This window comes from Cyprinodon variegatus, unplaced genomic scaffold (genome assembly GCF_000732505.1).
Source record: "Cyprinodon variegatus isolate N-32 unplaced genomic scaffold, C_variegatus-1.0 Scaffold435, whole genome shotgun sequence".
Classification (NCBI taxonomy): domain Eukaryota; kingdom Metazoa; phylum Chordata; class Actinopteri; order Cyprinodontiformes; family Cyprinodontidae; genus Cyprinodon; species Cyprinodon variegatus.
Genome location: NW_015150888.1, coordinates 319,835 through 336,716, shown reverse-complemented (window position 1 = coordinate 336,716; position 16,882 = coordinate 319,835). Strand labels below are relative to the sequence as shown.

Here is a 16,882-nt window from a genome sequence, read left to right as displayed (position 1 = left end):
TATTTTTCTGTTTTTACCATGATGTTCCCTCCCCCGGGAATGTGGCTGGTGTTATCCAGGGAGCCGACCTTGGCATGGGCCTTATCTTTGAAATCCAGCTTCACGCTCTCAATACGGACATGTCCTCCCCCTGGGAAAACAACAGCGAGAGGCGGAAACAAAAGAAACCCGTCAGGGCCTTAACACAGAGTGGGCCAAGCTTCCTCTGAGGCTGAAACTCAGGACAAGAAATCCCAAAGCAAATACAGGATACTCTTCTACAAAACAAGGCTCGATGGAAACAGTGTCATTAAATACCTGACTGAGCTGTTTATGAGGAGAAATATAGGCTTTACACATAAAATTGGTGGCTGTTAAGCTAATGATTGTTTGTACAACTTATGTTAAACCCTGAAGGGTTGGAACGACTAAAATATCACTATTAAATAATAAATAAGACTCTTTCATCTTGTATTTGGTAGTTTTAAGCCCTGTTCCCTCTGGGTTCTATTTAACACTCTTAAAAGGCAAACCCAGGATGCTTATGATGTTTGGTTGAATAAAGTATTTTTTAATCCAACTGAACTGAATTAATCTGGAAGCTTACATACAGCACAACTAAGACACCCGAAAAAAACTACTGTACATGTGTTTTCATATGAAACAAAATATTTCAAATGAAATTAGAGGAACAACTTACGGAGCCCCCTAGGGGACATGAGGATTTTTTTTTTTCTTTTGCATTCCCTCGCAAAAGTATTGTGTTACCTCTCAAAACCTTTTGTGTTAACTCGCAAAAGTATTGTGTTACCTCTCAAAACCTTTTGCGTTACCTCGCAAAAGTATTGTGTTACCTCTCAAAACCTTTTGCGTCACCTCGCAAAAGTATTGTGTTACTTCTCAAAACCTTTTGCGTTACCTCGCAAAAGTATTGTGTTACCTCTCAAAACCTTTTGCGTCACCTCGCAAAAGTATTGTGTTACCTCTCAAAACCTTTTGCATTACCTCGCAAAAGTATTGTGTTACCTCTCAAAACCTTTTGCGTCACCTCGCAAAAGTATTGTGTTACTTCTCAAAACCTTTTGCGTTACCTCGCAAAAGTATTGTGTTACCTCTCAAAACCTTTTGCGTTACCTCGCAAAAACTTTTGCGTTACCTCTCAAAACCTTTTGCGTTACCTCGCAAAAGTATTGTGTTACCTCTCAAAACCTTTTGCGTTACCTCAAAACTTTTGCATTACCTCTCAAAATCTTTTGCGTTACCTCGCAAAAGTATTGTGTTACTTCTCAAAACCTTTTGCGTTACCTCGCAAAAACTTTTGCGTTACCTCGCAAAACCTTTTGCGTGAGAAAGCAAAGCCTTACTTCGGTAAAGTTAGATCGATTTTCACAGATTCGGACTTCCGGGATCAATAACTCTCGTTGTTGAAACACAAATGGCGCCTCTTTCATGTCCTTATAGCACAGACGACGTATTACAAGAATCAAAAACGGGGCTCTTGGTGATCGCACTACAACAGCTGGTTTGGAAAAAATACACCTTTTTATAACTTTTTGTGAATGAAGTACACAGAGATGCTAGGCAGATGGGAGTTCTTTATGAAGTAAAATAGGATGATATTAATGCTTAATAATAACAAAAAAATTCTAAAAAAATAAGTAAAGGTGTATTTTTCCAAACCAGCTGTTGTAGTGCGATCACCAAGAGCCCCTTGGTGTGTGTGGTGATTTTGTAGTCTCTGCACTTTATGGCAGTGGAGTTATTGATTTTTATTTGCAACGTTTTTCTGTTGTTTTACCATTTGCAGACGGTCCCTAACCACTCGCCTGGCCGCTGCCTGTGCATAGAGATCAATGAAATATATCCAGCTCGGAGAACGGCTCGTTTTTCTCAAAAATAACGCTTTTTGATTCTTGTAATACGTAGTCTGTGCTATCAGGACATGAAAGAGGCGCCATTTGTGTTTCAACAACGAGAGTTATTGATCCCGGAAGTCCGAATCTGTGAAAAAGGTTTTGCGAGGTAACGCAAAAGGTTTCGCGAGGTAGCGAAAAATTTTGCGAGGTAACGCAATACTTTTGCGAGGGAACGCAAAAGAAAAACAAATTCCCCATGTCCCCTGGGGGCTCCGCAACAACTAGATCTCAGGATAAAAAAAATTCTTTCAGTTTTGTTTTTTTCTTGCAGACTCAAGAGGCATTTCTTTAAGGATCTTGGCAAAAAAAAAAATGCATTGGTCAAGAGGAGGTGTTTAAATTGCAAAGTATTTGTAAAACAAAATAAAAAAATCAAAATCTTGCATCTGTCAAATAACATTTTGAAAGAAAATCTTATTGGAAACTTTAAATTTGTACAAAGATTTAGAAAAAAATATCAAACAAAAAAAAAGATCTGAAAAAAACTTCAATTTTGCATTAAAAAAAAAGCAAACAGCAAAGTTATCCTTGTTTGATTAAACTGTTTCTCAAAGTTTCATTTCTGGAATGCATCATTTTTTCAAATTTCACTCAATCACAATGTAGAGAAAAAAAAGTCCCACAGACATATCCTTGTGGAACTCCAAAGGTTTCATTTTCCCTTTTTAAACTAATTAAGAGCTGCCGATTAATATTCAGTAAAACACAGAAAACTTTTGATTTATCTTTTTTTTTTTTTTTAAGCACACTGTGAGTCACCTGGTCTGTGATGAATGTTGGACATGGAGCCACATTTGGAGGTGACATGGCTCAAGTCGATCTTCTTGGTCTGGATGTGAACCTGTAAGAGGCAAGGAGCCGGACTTAATGCTTAACGCTGACTTTACTTGTTTATTCATATGAAATGCAGTGAATATACAATATATAGCTTAGTGTAGAACAGGGAGGGAGGGGAGGGGCACAAATCACAACATGGATTTGTGAGTTTATGACAACTCGGATTGATGACATCACTTCCCCAGAGAGAGGTCAAAGTGGAAACAAGTTTAAAGCGGACAACCCTGCATGCTAAAGGGATGTTTCTTCACCTTTTTCATAAGAATGAGTGATTTATGGATTTACACTCCGTGGCACAAATCACAAAAAATAATAAATAACACAACAACTACACGTTATAGACATGCCCTGGACGTTTATCGTGATGACGGGAGGTTTGTTCTTTGGGGGATGAACTTTGCGCAGAGTCACTCACGTTTCCCCCGCCTGCCGAGTGGTGGACCTTATCCAGGGAGCCACATTTAGACTGAACGTGGCTAAAGTCCAGCTTAACGCTTGGAATCATGACCTATAAAATAACAGGTTGACTTTTCTTTTTTTTTCTTTTAGATCTTAAACACAAAGAACAAAAAAATATTGAGAGGTTCTAGAGCACATTTCTGCTTTTTTCACCCAAAATAGTCCTTTTAAAGTCTCATTTGAATGTTTTTGTTAGAAAATTCTCCTAAACAGCAAAAGTTCTGCAAGTTTGCACTGAAATTAATTCATATGTTGAATTAGATGACAGACAAAACAGATAGACACACATAAAAGCAGGATGTCGAAGCAATAAAGCTAGGAAAAAAAGCGAGAAAAAAGTGAAAGAGAGAGAAGAGAAGTGATTACATACATTGCCTCCTTTTGGCGTGTACTTCAGATTGTCCTTGGAGCCGCACTTTGACTGAACATGAGTGAAGTCCAGCTTCTCACTTAAAATCTGAACCTAAAATAAAATTGATATGGAAACGATGATGATAAAAATAAAATAAATAAATAAAAAAAATGGGTAACTTAAAGATTTAGGTCGTATCTGAGGCGGTTGGTGTTTCGTTTTAAAAATTTTAGATGAGAAATAATGAAAAAGTAAAGCAACAGAAGAGTTGATCAAGGGTTGAACCTTCTTAAACTGCTTATGATAATACAGAGGGTGGATGCCCAGGTTGATATAAGAAGTGGGGCGGAAAAGCATCATATATCACAATGAACCTATAAATCTATCAGTGAACAACTTTGATGTTGCTTTTTTGCGCCGGCACATCCTTTAACTCCTTTTCATCGTTTTTCCAGAGCGTCCAAGCAAATCCGTTCGCTACAGCCGACAGTTAAAATGTTTATAAAAACACATTTTCACAAACTGAACCTCAAATGAACTCAAATTCTCTAACCCAGTGATAACGTTTAGCTCTTGAAGCACATATTGACCAATAAAAGTGTCGTTGCTAACCTTCAGCGGACCGATAGAAATGGATTTTTGCTCCAGGAATAAAGATCCGAAAAACGCAACTTCAAAAGAATGCAATCAGTCAAAAACAGTTTGAAAAAGCCAAATTCTAAATATAAAATGGATTGAAAAAATACAATAATAGAAAATCTAATTAAAAAAATTTATATATATAAAAAAATAATCTAAATAAGATCTAAAAAGGTCCGAAAAACATTTTTTGAGCAAAGCTAATCGTGTGTAAAAGTGTGGAGCAAATTATCCTAGAATCAGTTAAATCGGCCAAAAATCCCAACGAAAAGCATCTGATCGCCGCAAAAACACACTTTAAAGATTCAGAGTGCTCGGAGTAAATGCTTCAAAGCAGATGTTTATATTTTTTTTTAACGCTAAAACATGTAGAGGTTAAATGAAGTCCTTCTTCATCCCCTGGGTCACTCTCGAGGGGTTTAGAGCAGAAGGGGATAAATCCTTGGCATCAGTGACGACAGAAGCTCCCAAAGGTTCGCCATTCTGTTAATGCTCCATGGAGCATAGGAACAAAAATTAAATAGGATCTTCTCAGATACATGGATGCTTTGAATTCTCTTTGTGTTGGATGTAGTAGCTGCTGCTACTGCAGTGAGACAGAAATGAAGAGATAAAAAAAAAGAAGCAGAGACGAAGCCTGAGGCAGCAGAAGACAGAGATGGCAGCGGACAGAGCACAGGACAGCGAAGCAGGACTGCAAAGGGAGGCCAGACAGCAACTGAGACTAGACATATGACATCTGCACGAATCAAACGGGGTAATAAGAACCCTAAGAAAAACCTTCACTCTAAATTCATTTATTAATTATAAAAAGGCCTTTTTGGCATCAAAGTTCTTCCAGATGCTTCTAAATTGAGAAGCCGCTAATAAAATGTGTTGATTAAAAGGATGACACATCAAATAATTAAATAAATTCTACCAAAACGTAAAAACAAATCTGCTGGCTAACCTTTTTTATGGTAAATTACATTATTTTCCATTAAACGCTTAGATCAAAACATGGTACGTTACCGCCCTCATGTGGCAGGATTTGGTAAAACCTAAAACTAAGATTTATAGTAAGAGAAATCTAACCAATATAAGAGTGCTTTTAATTTTATTTTTTAGTTTATAAGTAAATAAAAGAGATAGAAAACATATTAAAAACCATACATCATGGATAGCAAATCCTTGTTGCAGATCTCTTGGTGGGAATCAAAAAATTACTTGAAAAAAACCAAATGGTTGTATTTAGAACTCTATAATGCCGCTGAATAATTAGAAAAAGACCTTAACACCACCATACGATCTATATACCTGTCCTCCTTTTGGCTGATGCTTGAGATTGGCCGTTGACCCGACCTTGGATTTTACATTCTTCAGGTCAGGAAGAGGCTGGTTGATGACCTTCAGCTGCCGCTGAACCGACGAAGGAGACTTAGGCGGGGTCCGGATCACCGCCACCTTCTTCTCCTGGAGGACGCTGAAAGACTTGGGCGTGTGGCTGCCAGGGGTTCGTGAACCCGGGGTGCGGCAGGTGTAGCTAGGCGGAGTACCCGGTGTGACGGCAGAGCCAGGGGTGGAGGCCCCACTGCGGACTGAGCGGGACCGCGCCGAATCTGTGCCTTAAAGAAAAAGGCACCAACTGATTTGCATTGAGGGTGTACTGTTAACTCGTACATTAAAACACCTGTGGTTCTTAAACCTGAGAGAACATTGGCTTCTATCCAGAAAAAAACGTTGTCAAGGCAACAACAGGTAAAACTGGGGCCAAGTTTTCAAAAAATGTCATATTGGAGGTTGGGTGGTGAAAGGTTCACCTGCGAACTTCTAAGCTGCTTTTAAAGGTAAGGAACTGAAGCACTTCCGCTGTTTCTATAGTTGGACACAGATGTACGGAGGCCCAGAAGAGACATTAAAAAAACAATAAAATAAACATTTAAATCAAATAATTGGAAATGCAATTAGAAAAGCATTTTGTAATCGCATATTACCAATTAAATTACAATAGCGGAATTGTAAATTGAATTTTTTTTATTCATTATCAGACACAGCTAAATAAAAATCCATTAAATCCTACAGTATTTCTAAATGGAGATTTTGAAACCTCAATTTATAAATCTAATTATAAATATTGTCTCCTTATTAAATTTTCCCATTTTAATGTTCTTTTTCATCTTGCACTTTCAAATACCGCCTGAAAGACTCCATATTACGACGCCATCTTTGATTACGGTAGCAAAATGGAGACAAATTGTTATCTATATTTGTTTTGGCTATGTACTAGGTTAGTGTACATTCAGGCAGATCTTTTTTTTTTTTCATTTTAAATAAAAAAATATTTTGCCCTAAATAAAAAGAGAATTTATATGTTATGTTTGTTTGTGTAATTCATTTTATGGTTAGTGACAAAAAATCTTATATGCTGACTTTGTTTTGTATTGGTTTGATTGTCTAAACATGGAACCATGTATGTTCAGGTTTCATAGAACAAACAACCCCAGGTCAAACAGGAATATTTAAACAGTAAGCGGCTAAGCAGAGGTAGACCATGATCTTTATCTGTCAGCAGCTCGTTGCCAGGTTACCAGAGGGACAAAAAAAACAGGCGGGTTGTAGCACAGAAGTCGCACACCTGTTGGTTTGGATCCCACCTGTTCTTCTGGCAGCTGCAGCACTGACTGAGTCACAAAACTGAATAAACAAACCTGTTCTCTTTCTGATGTAAAAAAGATTCAAAGTTCAGTTTAGGTGAGGGAAAGCCTTAGAGGAACTACGGGGTGCTCTACCTGCCATACTAGGGGTTCTTCCGGACCTGCTGTCTCCTCTGGAGTCGGTTCGGATCGCTTTAGGAGAGAAAAGGCAATTTAAAGGGTAAAAATAGCAAAGGGGGAGGTTAGAAAGGAAGGGTTTAATTAATCCTTATGTGAGCAGGGTTTTTATGGAGTAAATTTTGTTCCATTATTGCTGCAAGCAAGGAACCCATTTTTGTAGATACAAATTGTAAAAACAAAAATATAAAACTGCAATCCACATAGCCCAGATTGAAGACTTTATATTGTGTTTTAATCAAACTAATCTAAGATTTTTTTTCTAAAAAAAAAATATATATATTTTAGATTTCATTTTTTCAAAGTTTTTTATTTTACAAATATATATCACATTTCTAAAATTGAATAAAATAAAAAAAAGAAATGAAAATGAAATTTGTTGCTATTTGTACAGCTAACTCAGAAAAAAAAAAAAAAAAAAACATCACAAAAAGAATTTTCAACTTCGTAAACCAATATACAATAAAAAGGATAAAAAAAAAATGTCATTTCTGAAATATTTTTTATTTTTTATATTTATACTCCAAAAACAAAACATGTTCTCTGCTAGCAATAATAATGGAACATAATTCACTCCATAAGCTATAAGTCAATTTTAGGGAGTGTAGTCTTACAAGTTGGCCTTGAGGGGGTGCTGTCCTCCTGTTCAGCAGCAGGAATGTGGCGAGTCAGAGACTTGGCCGGCCTGGGGAGGGATGACCTCTTCTCAGGGCTGCGGTACGTTCTCTCCTGAATCAACAGAAACATCAGAGTCAGTAATCTAGCACCCATCGAAGGAGTTACCTACATCTACAGCTCGGGCCCCTCTCTTTACTCTCTAATTTACCCATTTATTAGATGGAGGGGGTGGGCGGGAGCAGGCAGAGGAAGGGCGAGCTTCGCAAAGCATCGCCTCCACAAGGGGGCGCCGTTTAAGGCTGCAGGCGGAGCTCGGCCGGGGGGATCCCCCACCCCGCTGCACTGCCATCTTTAACAGAACAGCCCTGGTAGGGCTCTGGAGGTGGAAGGAGGCATGCAGGATGGAGCAAGGAGGAAGCGATCGACAGATGGAAAAAAAAAAAGCACGTCAATAAGAAAAGATAAAGTGGAAAAAAGGAAAAGTGATGATCAAAAGATGAGTGTAATGGCCTTGAATGAAAAAACAGTTTCCTTCCTAAAAAATAAATCTTTACTCACAGATTTTCTCTTTCGAGACAGAAACAGAGACACAAGGCGAGCATGCAAGCCGATGTGATCGCACAGACAGAAAGAAAACAAAATGAGGAGAAGAGCAGAGATTTTTGCAGAGAGGAAACATCAAGTGACAGACAGATCAGTGAGGAATAGAATATAACAGATGATGGAGTTTTGATTCTTTGATAACCAACGAACTGAAAGTTTCTCAGCCAGTTAATGGTGGATTTCCTGGTTTGTTTTTGGCTCATTATTAAAAATGTATATTATTATATGTATTTATGGTTTATAAAGTTAATTATATGCATTTTTAATGCTCAAGTTCAAGAATGCTGAGTCAAAGTCTGGCATGTACTATTGGGGAACGCAAAAGGGGTCTGAATGAACTTCTTTCCTTCCAATAACTATTAAGATTAATTCAAAGACGATTTAACAAGGACTGTTTATTTGAAATACCAGGTTATGACTCCCTTAATGTTTTTCTGGTTTGCACCAAACATTAATCGGATCCAGTTCATAAAAGTTTACATTCATCTGTCCAAATAACCTTTTTTTTAAAACTCCACGCAAACCTTCTAATAAAACTATATCTCTTTATATTCTGTCTTTTTCAGTACAGAAAATACAAAGAAATCAAAAATAGAGAGAGTCCTAGCCCACTGACCTTTTAATCTTAGTTTTAATCACAAACCCATTTCTTGTTATCCTAGTTTTAAATAAAGTAGTAAACTAGTAAAAAAAAAATTATTTGGTTGTTTTGGGACTAATTTTATTTTATATGATTGGGTCTGCATAGAGATGAATTGTCAAAGTGACATGAACTGAAGGGATGTTTGCAGTCTTTTTCAATATCATTTGTATTTTATTATATACATTTAACAACCCAAAGTCTACTGTTAGAAATGGACAAACCTGCTTGACAAAGCTGGATAATGATTTTTTAGTTACGTGCTATTAAGACAATACTTTTCTGTGCAGTTTAGTTAAGGGCTAAAGTCCTTTTTTTCATCTAATTGTTAATTTTTCTACATTTTGCAGGTATTAATTTCTTATATATCTTAACATAGTTGGATATGATGTATCTAAATGCAGTAGATTGAGCAACACTGACATTACTTACAGTGGGTCTCTCCCTGGAAGGCTGCGCCACGCTGAGAGGCTGATGGTGCCCCATGCCTGTGAGAGGAAAGTAGAAATACTCAACATTTACCAGCAGGGGGAGTCATCGTCTGATATGCACAGCTCGACATATACAGAGCACAGCATGTAATGAATGCATAGCGCCAAAGTAAAGAAAAAAAATAGCAAGCTGTATTTGTTTTATCATGTTTTATATGGAGTGAATTTTGTTCCAGGATTGTTGCAAAAAAACAGTAAATGGCAACCTGAAATAAAATTCAACCCTGATTTGTTTTTTTAATCAAATAAAAGGTTTTGAGAGTTTTTTCAAATGATTTTTATTCCTAAAATGTTTTTCTAATGTTATTTCTCCTATTTTGTTTTTTTAAACATTTAATTTTGTTTTTCTTTTATTTGTTTCTCTTTTTACAGATTTTATATTTTCATTGTTTTTTTGTTTTTATTGCAGCACTATTGGATCCTTATTATTCAGTAGTCTGAGAGGAAAAGGCGGTACAAGAGAGAGGGAGAGACATGCGGCAAAGGACAACAGGCCACGTCAAGGACTAAGGCCTCCGTACATAAGTTGTGCATGCTTTATTTGATTTCTTTTCATATTGATTTTCATAGATCACACATTCTCTTAATTTCAAGCCCAATTCAGTCGCCCTCTCTTGATGTGCACATTGACCGATGTAGTGCTGTTGCTAACACCCATGCAGACCAAGAAGGTCATTTTTAAGATTCAATCTGACAAACAGAAATGTGAAAATATAAAATCTGCATAAAATTTTTTGGGCATAAAAAAATGTTTAAGGAAAAAAAATGTAGAAATAAAATCTGAAAAAAATAGCAAACCTTAAACCTTTTTTTAAAAATTCAAGTAACAAAATTTATTTTTTTAAACTTTCCATTTCCAGAACATGTTCTCAGCTTGAAACAATAATAGAACAAAATTCATTCCATAGAGTTATGAACAAAAAAGTTTTTTTTTTTTTTTTTTTTTTTTTTAATTCAACGTCTTTTACCATGCAAGCCACCTTTAAACCACATACTTCATATGCAGTAGATTCAAGAATCATGAAAAAAGCAACTCTGAGCAGCAGTAAATAATCTTGATGGAAAGCATGTGTGAGTTTAGTCAGTTTTGACAAAATAAAATAAAAAAGAAAGCAATTATGGCAGTGAAAAAAAAACAAAAAAACAATGATTAAGCAGCACACCATGTTTGCCAGCTACATTGCCACAGCTTGATTCCCCAATGAGCCAAAAATAAAGAGAGATCTGTTTCTTTATTGATGCTACACTAGGTAAACGATCTCTCTCTATTCACGGCGCAGATACCTGGGGAAAGGTGTTCACCTGGGACCTTGCGCCTAGCCGGGCCGTGAAGCGGAGCGGGCCTAGGATGTCTGGCCGCCCCTTTGGCTCCACATTTTCGAGATGGAGAGCGACTTTGGAGGCCTAACCCCCTACTTTGGTCAACCCTCCTCACGCCTACTGGCGAAGAGGAGAGACATTATTACACCATCATGCACAACTCACTTTTTCTTCCACAAAACCTTTGTTTAAGATAAAGTTATTTTAATAATAACAGGCTTGTAAAAATACTCTTCAAATCAGGATCAGAACCTTTTTTCTTTATTATTTCCTCTTTTGGTGGATGGTAGGTTGGTGCTTTGCGTGGCATTTTGCATTCAGCCTTGCCAAGGTGGCCCCTTCCTTTGCCAGGAAACCGTTTAGCAGGGTAATCCACAGCCGTAGGTGCAGCGACAAAACCCTTGGTCTGGGGAAGGGCTTCGATTTTCTCAGTCATGATACTTTTGTCATCATCTGCAGCAAAAAAGTATCAAAAAGGGACTAATTCTCCAAACTTTTTTTTTATGTAGGCAAAAGGTTACACCAAGGTAAATAATCTTTCTAACGATACATAATGATATCCTTTAAAAATATTATAGAAGTGATAAAAGATACCTTGAGGGTCCGTCCAGCCACTGTCTGTATCCAGGATAGACACATCCACTGTGGTTTCATCATTAGTTACTAAACTGGTCTCTTCTTCACCAATCTCTACATTGGGTTTGACATCGTCTTCTTTAACCGCCACTTTTGTCTTGTTTCCATCATCTGGTTCCCCTTCCTCTTCCTTTGTCCCTTCCAGCTTTACTATGGGTAACTCCTCTTCCTTATATTCTTCATCACCTTCCTTTGATTGCTGTGGGAGGTCGTGGTCAGAACATGGAGACAGGTGCGAACTATCTGTCGCAGGCTCCCCTTCATCACTATTCAGTGCACTATGGCTCCATTCTTCAGCTCCAGACTTGGGGTCATCGTCCAGCATCTTATTACAGACCATCAGTCTCATTTGGTCCTGCTTTTCCTCCTCTATTTCAGGTTCACCAGGGATACTTTCCTCTGTTGTGTCTCTCTTGGAATGCAGAATCTGCTGAGGTTCTTCCATAATCTCTTGAGGCTCTTCCGCAATCTCAATGTCATCGTCTTCTTCGTCTACTTCGGCTTGAGGTATTACAATGATTGGAGACGATAATTGTGGCTTTGGGGAATCATTTGTTAGAGTTACCTCTGGTAATTGCATGCGTGGATTCTTGTCACCTGCTGGCTTTTCTAGGCTTAAATGTTGAGCACTGCCTGAGGGTGTTTGTGATTCTATCTCTCCTGTTCTTAAAGGCTTTTCTTCCACATTATCTTGTAAAGGTTCTAATGATGCTGGAGACTTGGCTGTTGTAGTTCCTTCTGGTTTGTCAGCTTTTTCTTCTTGACCTTTAACCTCAGGGTCTTTTACATCTTTGCTCAGCTGTAGTTCTTCATCAATTCTTTTGGCCTCTGAAGAGTTGTCAGGCTCTTTCTCAAGCCTCTTTCCACTTTGACTTTCTGGGTTTCCTTCAGCTGGGGACCTAGGGCTGGTAGGACTCAGGGGAACTCTACTTCCAGTTTCTGCAGAAGTGAAAGTAAATGAGTTGTCTGGTGGGATGGGTGAGGCCTCTCTAGAGGGGTCCTTTTCAACATCCACTTCAGGGATTGCTTGTATCTTAATGTCTCCAGGTAGGCCAGTCTCCAGACGGAGTTCAGTAAGGCGGTCCTTAGAGGTTGTCATTGGGATTCGTAAGCGATCTGGTTTTATACCACTAGTAACAGCTTTCTCTAGAATCAAGGAAGTCTTTACTGGTGGATCTTTCTTTTCCAACACAGGATTTTGAGAAGTCTGGATTATTTCTGTCAGACTCTTGTCTAGCATTTGAATATGACCAGCTTCGATTTCCAAAACACTTGCAGACTCTTCTTCAGAACCCAAAGAGGGAAAGTGCTGGTGTTGAGAATCCCCAGGACTTGGTACATCAGCAGGAGATGGCATGGGTGCCGAATATTCACTGAACACGCAGTAGCCAATGTCCTCTTGTTGATTCTCCCCTTCCACCTCTGTCAAGATTTGCTCTGATAAATTAAGCTTGTCAAAGTTACTGCCAAGGAGCGCACTGGCTGGCATTGATTTTCGTCTCATTTGGTCCTTCATCTGTAGAGGTGGACGAAGTGGGAAACCGGCCAAGTCTAACATGTCAGACAAGCTTTCTGATTGTTCAGAGCTGGAACCATGCTCCTCAGTATTATCTCCTTCCTTTGTTTGGATGCTGTCAGAAGTTGTAGGTGTTGGCGTTATGGAGACAACAGGCAGAAATTGTGATGTGTGCACCTCAACAAACGGGGTTAAAGGAGGAACATCTGACCCATCAAAACTTCCACTTATTGGACACAAGCTTTCAGAGAATCTTCTTGACTTGTCAATTTTTACGGTTGGTTCCGTTGAAGAACCTCCAGGAATGTTCAAGGACAGTCTTCGTTGGTCTAAAGATGCTTTACCTGGCAATGCCCTCACTTTTTTCTTCTCTTGTTCTTCAATGCTATCGACACCTCTGTCATGCTCTATACTTGAAATTTTCTCAGAGGTCAAATTGAGTTCATAATAGCTTTCTGATGTTGTCTCGAAGTAGGTTTTTGATCCACAGTATTTGTCTTTATCCAATCCTTCTGTCAACTGGACTGTTTCACTACCAAGCCCACCTTTTTCAATGTCAGCTTGCTTGTTGCTCTGATACGTTACTTCCTCTTTCTCCATTTTTTCAATGGTTTCATTCAAAGAGGTTTGAGATTTATTGGGTAACATAACTCCAGGATTATCTTCCATCTGAATACTTGATACTTCTTCTGCCATTGTTTGGTTCTTGGCTTCAGACTCCAAAAGCTTGCAGCCATCTGTGGATCCTTCTACGAAATCTTCTTTCCCTTTATAATCATGTTCAACCGAAGAAACTTCAGAAGGATCTTGAGTTGAAGTATTGGGTAAGGGAAGTGTACTTAAGGGAGGTTCTTCTTCAGATGCTCCAGGACATTCACCTTTTTGCACATCAGACTCGCTAGATGCCTTGCTCTTCTCCGCCAGCTGAGCTGTGAGTTTAAAGGATGCTGTACAACTCTGAGTTGACTCATGTTAGCAAAAAAAGAAACCTTTGTCTGCAGCATCCACAAAAGCCACCTCATACAGTCAAGCTGAGGCTTTCAGCACATAGATACTCTCCATCAAGCAAAAAAAAAAAACACATAGCACAGTTTATTTTGTGCCAGGCCACAAGAGCAGGAGGGGAGGTCACAGCGTCTACGATAGCGTGCAGAGCTGGAACGAAGGAATGAGTTGCGTGATGTTAGATGACAATAAACAATGGTACAACAAATTATTGAATTCCTATTGCAATAAAAAACAGATTTCTAAGAAATAGGCAATATGACGAATAAATGTAGTATTGCTTATTTGTTAATGACGATCAACATAAGTGTGTTGAGGGTGAAATATTTATTAGTATGACTTTAAATATTCAATGAGAGTGAATTTTAAAGATTAAATTTGTTTAGGCAACAATAGGAAAACACATTTATTATTTATTGTGAGATGATATGAAGACAACTACAAGGTATCAAGCAAATGGTTTACAACAGACTTCGAATGCATTCAGCGTTTATCCGTGGCATAATCAGCAGCTTCTTCAATCACAGTATTTCAGCAAAACCCACAGGAAAAAATATACAGAATACAATGACAATTTAGACAGTGAATACTAGCGTTTGCAATGTAGCTGGCAATACTAAGGTGCAGAAATGATCAACCATGATATGGTTGATTATATGCTCATAGAAGCAAATGGTTATGTTTTGCATGAAACAAAGCACAAAATGCTACGTCACGTCATTATTCGACTCAAACAACTGCAGCAGAAGCTCACAAAATTTCAGAGCAACAAAGCAGCAGGGAAAGTTTAGCAGGAAAAAAAGCCTGAGCTGCAGTACAATTTATAAAACCCAACATGGACAGCTTCTGTACCCATCGCAGATAGGGCTCGAGAGATTCATGCACAGTTGGCCAAATGCAGTCACACAGTCACACATTTTCACAGATAGAATAGATTGTTCAAACGCCCGAGTTGTTTCCAAAACCACACACACCTTGTTGTGTTGGGCTCTGTTCACCTTGGTGATCTCCTCCATTGATGGCCTCAGGAGTTTGGACCTTCTGGATGCCCAAAGCCTGGGGCTCCCTTACACAATCTGTCTGCTTTAATTGGAAGTCTCCAGGTTGTTCATATGCCACTTCCTCCGGTTGTGCTTTTTGACTGACAACCTCTACTTTTTCCTCTTAGAGCAGGAGGAAAGGGAGACACACAGATGAGACATGGGTGACATCAAAACTAGTGTGAAATGCTTAAGGATTATGGAGATTATGGAGATAAATGTATGTGATTTTTTTCTGTAAACAACCGTCTCTATAGTTGATCCTTGAGATGAATCTTGATTCAAGAAGACACCAGTCTGTCCAATCATCTACAGGTTTAACCTTACAGAAGATAGACTTAGGGCAGCCGAGGACCTGTATTTACTGTCCTCTAAGAGCAAGACGCTGATACTTTGATGAATTGTCACCTCACAAACTCACAAAAATATATCTTGTAAGAAACCGATAGATTCATTAGCCTCAAATGTTTCTAACTAATGAAACACAATGACCTGTATGACTTCAACCAGAAGTGGCTGGCTGAAGCGAAAAACACATGGATGCACTGTTGGACTTTTATTTATTCTGCTATTCAGTCTGTTTTAGCTGGAATACCCTCTATTTCTTTGTGAAAAACCTAGCTAAAAGACACGATTTTTGCCTTTCTGCGCATTCCTTACAACCAGATCTGATAAGAGTTGGAATAATCAGTTAATTCTGCTAGTTATGAAACAAATCAAGTAGTTAATGTTGCCTCAGTCGCGACCAATTGGCTGAAGCTGAAAACCTGGGCATTAATTGCCACCAATGGCAGACAAGTCGATTACCAGCTTGTATTTGGGAGATCGGAGTCATGGCTGGTCAACTCTACATGGAGAAAGATGCCTTCATTCGGGAAAACGTGGTGGATAGTGTATATGCCACATACAATTGGTTCCAGCTTGAAGAAATGTCACTCTTTTTTCCACTGGAGCCTTTCCAGATGGATACTGCCTGGATTTCATCACATGTCCATCTCTATGCCAGGTTAAGATATTGAGATTATTGAATTAATGAGGCCATGTGCTTATGAAGTACGTTTTGTTCTGTACTTGTGGCAAAGAACACGTTTTGTATGTTGAAATTGGAAAACTAAACAGGGCTTTTACTGTATTGTATTTATATAGAAAATAAATATTTCTTCAATAGTCTATTGTTACAACTAATGTTGGATCCTTTAAAAACTGCTTGTTTCAGCTACTATAGTCTTTGAGTCTCTATGGAAACTGAATCTGTTCCTGCCTACCTGTTCAGGCCGATTGCACCTTGATTTAGTACCGACATCAGTTTGGTGGAGGGGCAAAATGAATGACAACAAAATGGAGAAACCGATGGATGGAATGAACAAAGGAAAACACAGTGAGGTGTTGACGAAGTAAAGCTGACTAAAAGACTGGTGGGCTCCAGAGGATTTGAAGAAGGAGAGTAAAAGGTTCTAATTGGATTATAACTCCGAGTATTAAATTGTTGGAGTAAAGTTGGTCAAAAGGACCAAATGGTGAGCAGAACCAGATAAAGTGGTAGAGAACCAGTGGAGAACATCTGTGCCTTTTTCACTACCTTTCACATCCTGCATGGTTGGAAACAGGCTGTTTTGTACAGAAATATGTACCTTGTGCCACAGGCCCAGTCTGCTCAGCGGACGGAGAGGGGGGAGGGGAGGGAGGCAAGTTGGCCGAGTCATCCACTGCAGAGGTAGAGAGAGAGAGAGGGAAAGAGGGGACACAGTGGGAAGACGAGACATGGATGGAAGAAGTGATGTGAGTAAATCTGCTCACCTTGTCTCTGCATTATACAGCCACTCTCAGGACAGTTTGTGGGCTTCATTAGCATCATTTCTTTCACTTCACGGATTTATCTCTTAAGGTTTTACAAGACAGGCTAACTTAAACTGGAGCTCTAAATGGTGGAGCCGAGAGTAAAGCCTCTCCATATTAGACTTATTCATGATTTAAAATCTGAAATGTGAATGGCCAAGTCAAAGTCAGGATGTGATTCTAGT

The 16,882-nt window shown here is 38.7% G+C and overlaps 1 protein-coding gene across 4 annotated transcripts in view; it reads right to left on the bottom strand.

Moving 5' to 3' along the window:
• LOC107093615 (microtubule-associated protein 2-like) overlaps nt 1-16,882 on the bottom strand; it is an 85,452-nt gene that overhangs the window by 5,729 nt on the left and 62,841 nt on the right. Inside the window, exons 5-16 of one of the 4 annotated variants that reach the window (XM_015388795.1) lie at nt 16,493-16,567; nt 14,796-14,984; nt 11,259-13,745; nt 10,917-11,117; nt 10,647-10,781; nt 9,286-9,341; nt 7,607-7,721; nt 6,951-7,007; nt 5,479-5,786; nt 3,562-3,654; nt 2,655-2,736; nt 18-130 (exon numbers count right to left, since the gene is read on the bottom strand). In XM_015388795.1, coding sequence (XP_015244281.1) covers nt 18-130; nt 2,655-2,736; nt 3,562-3,654; nt 5,479-5,786; nt 6,951-7,007; nt 7,607-7,721; nt 9,286-9,341; nt 10,647-10,781; nt 10,917-11,117; nt 11,259-13,745; nt 14,796-14,984; nt 16,493-16,567 — 3,911 coding nt within the window. Of the gene's footprint in view, nt 1-17; nt 131-2,654; nt 2,737-3,147; nt 3,241-3,561; nt 3,655-5,478; nt 5,787-6,950; nt 7,008-7,606; nt 7,722-9,285; nt 9,342-10,646; nt 10,782-10,916; nt 11,118-11,258; nt 13,971-14,795; nt 14,985-16,492; nt 16,568-16,882 lie in introns of those variants that run through there. The other 3 variants (XM_015388792.1, XM_015388793.1, XM_015388794.1) reach the window with 3 other exon arrangements.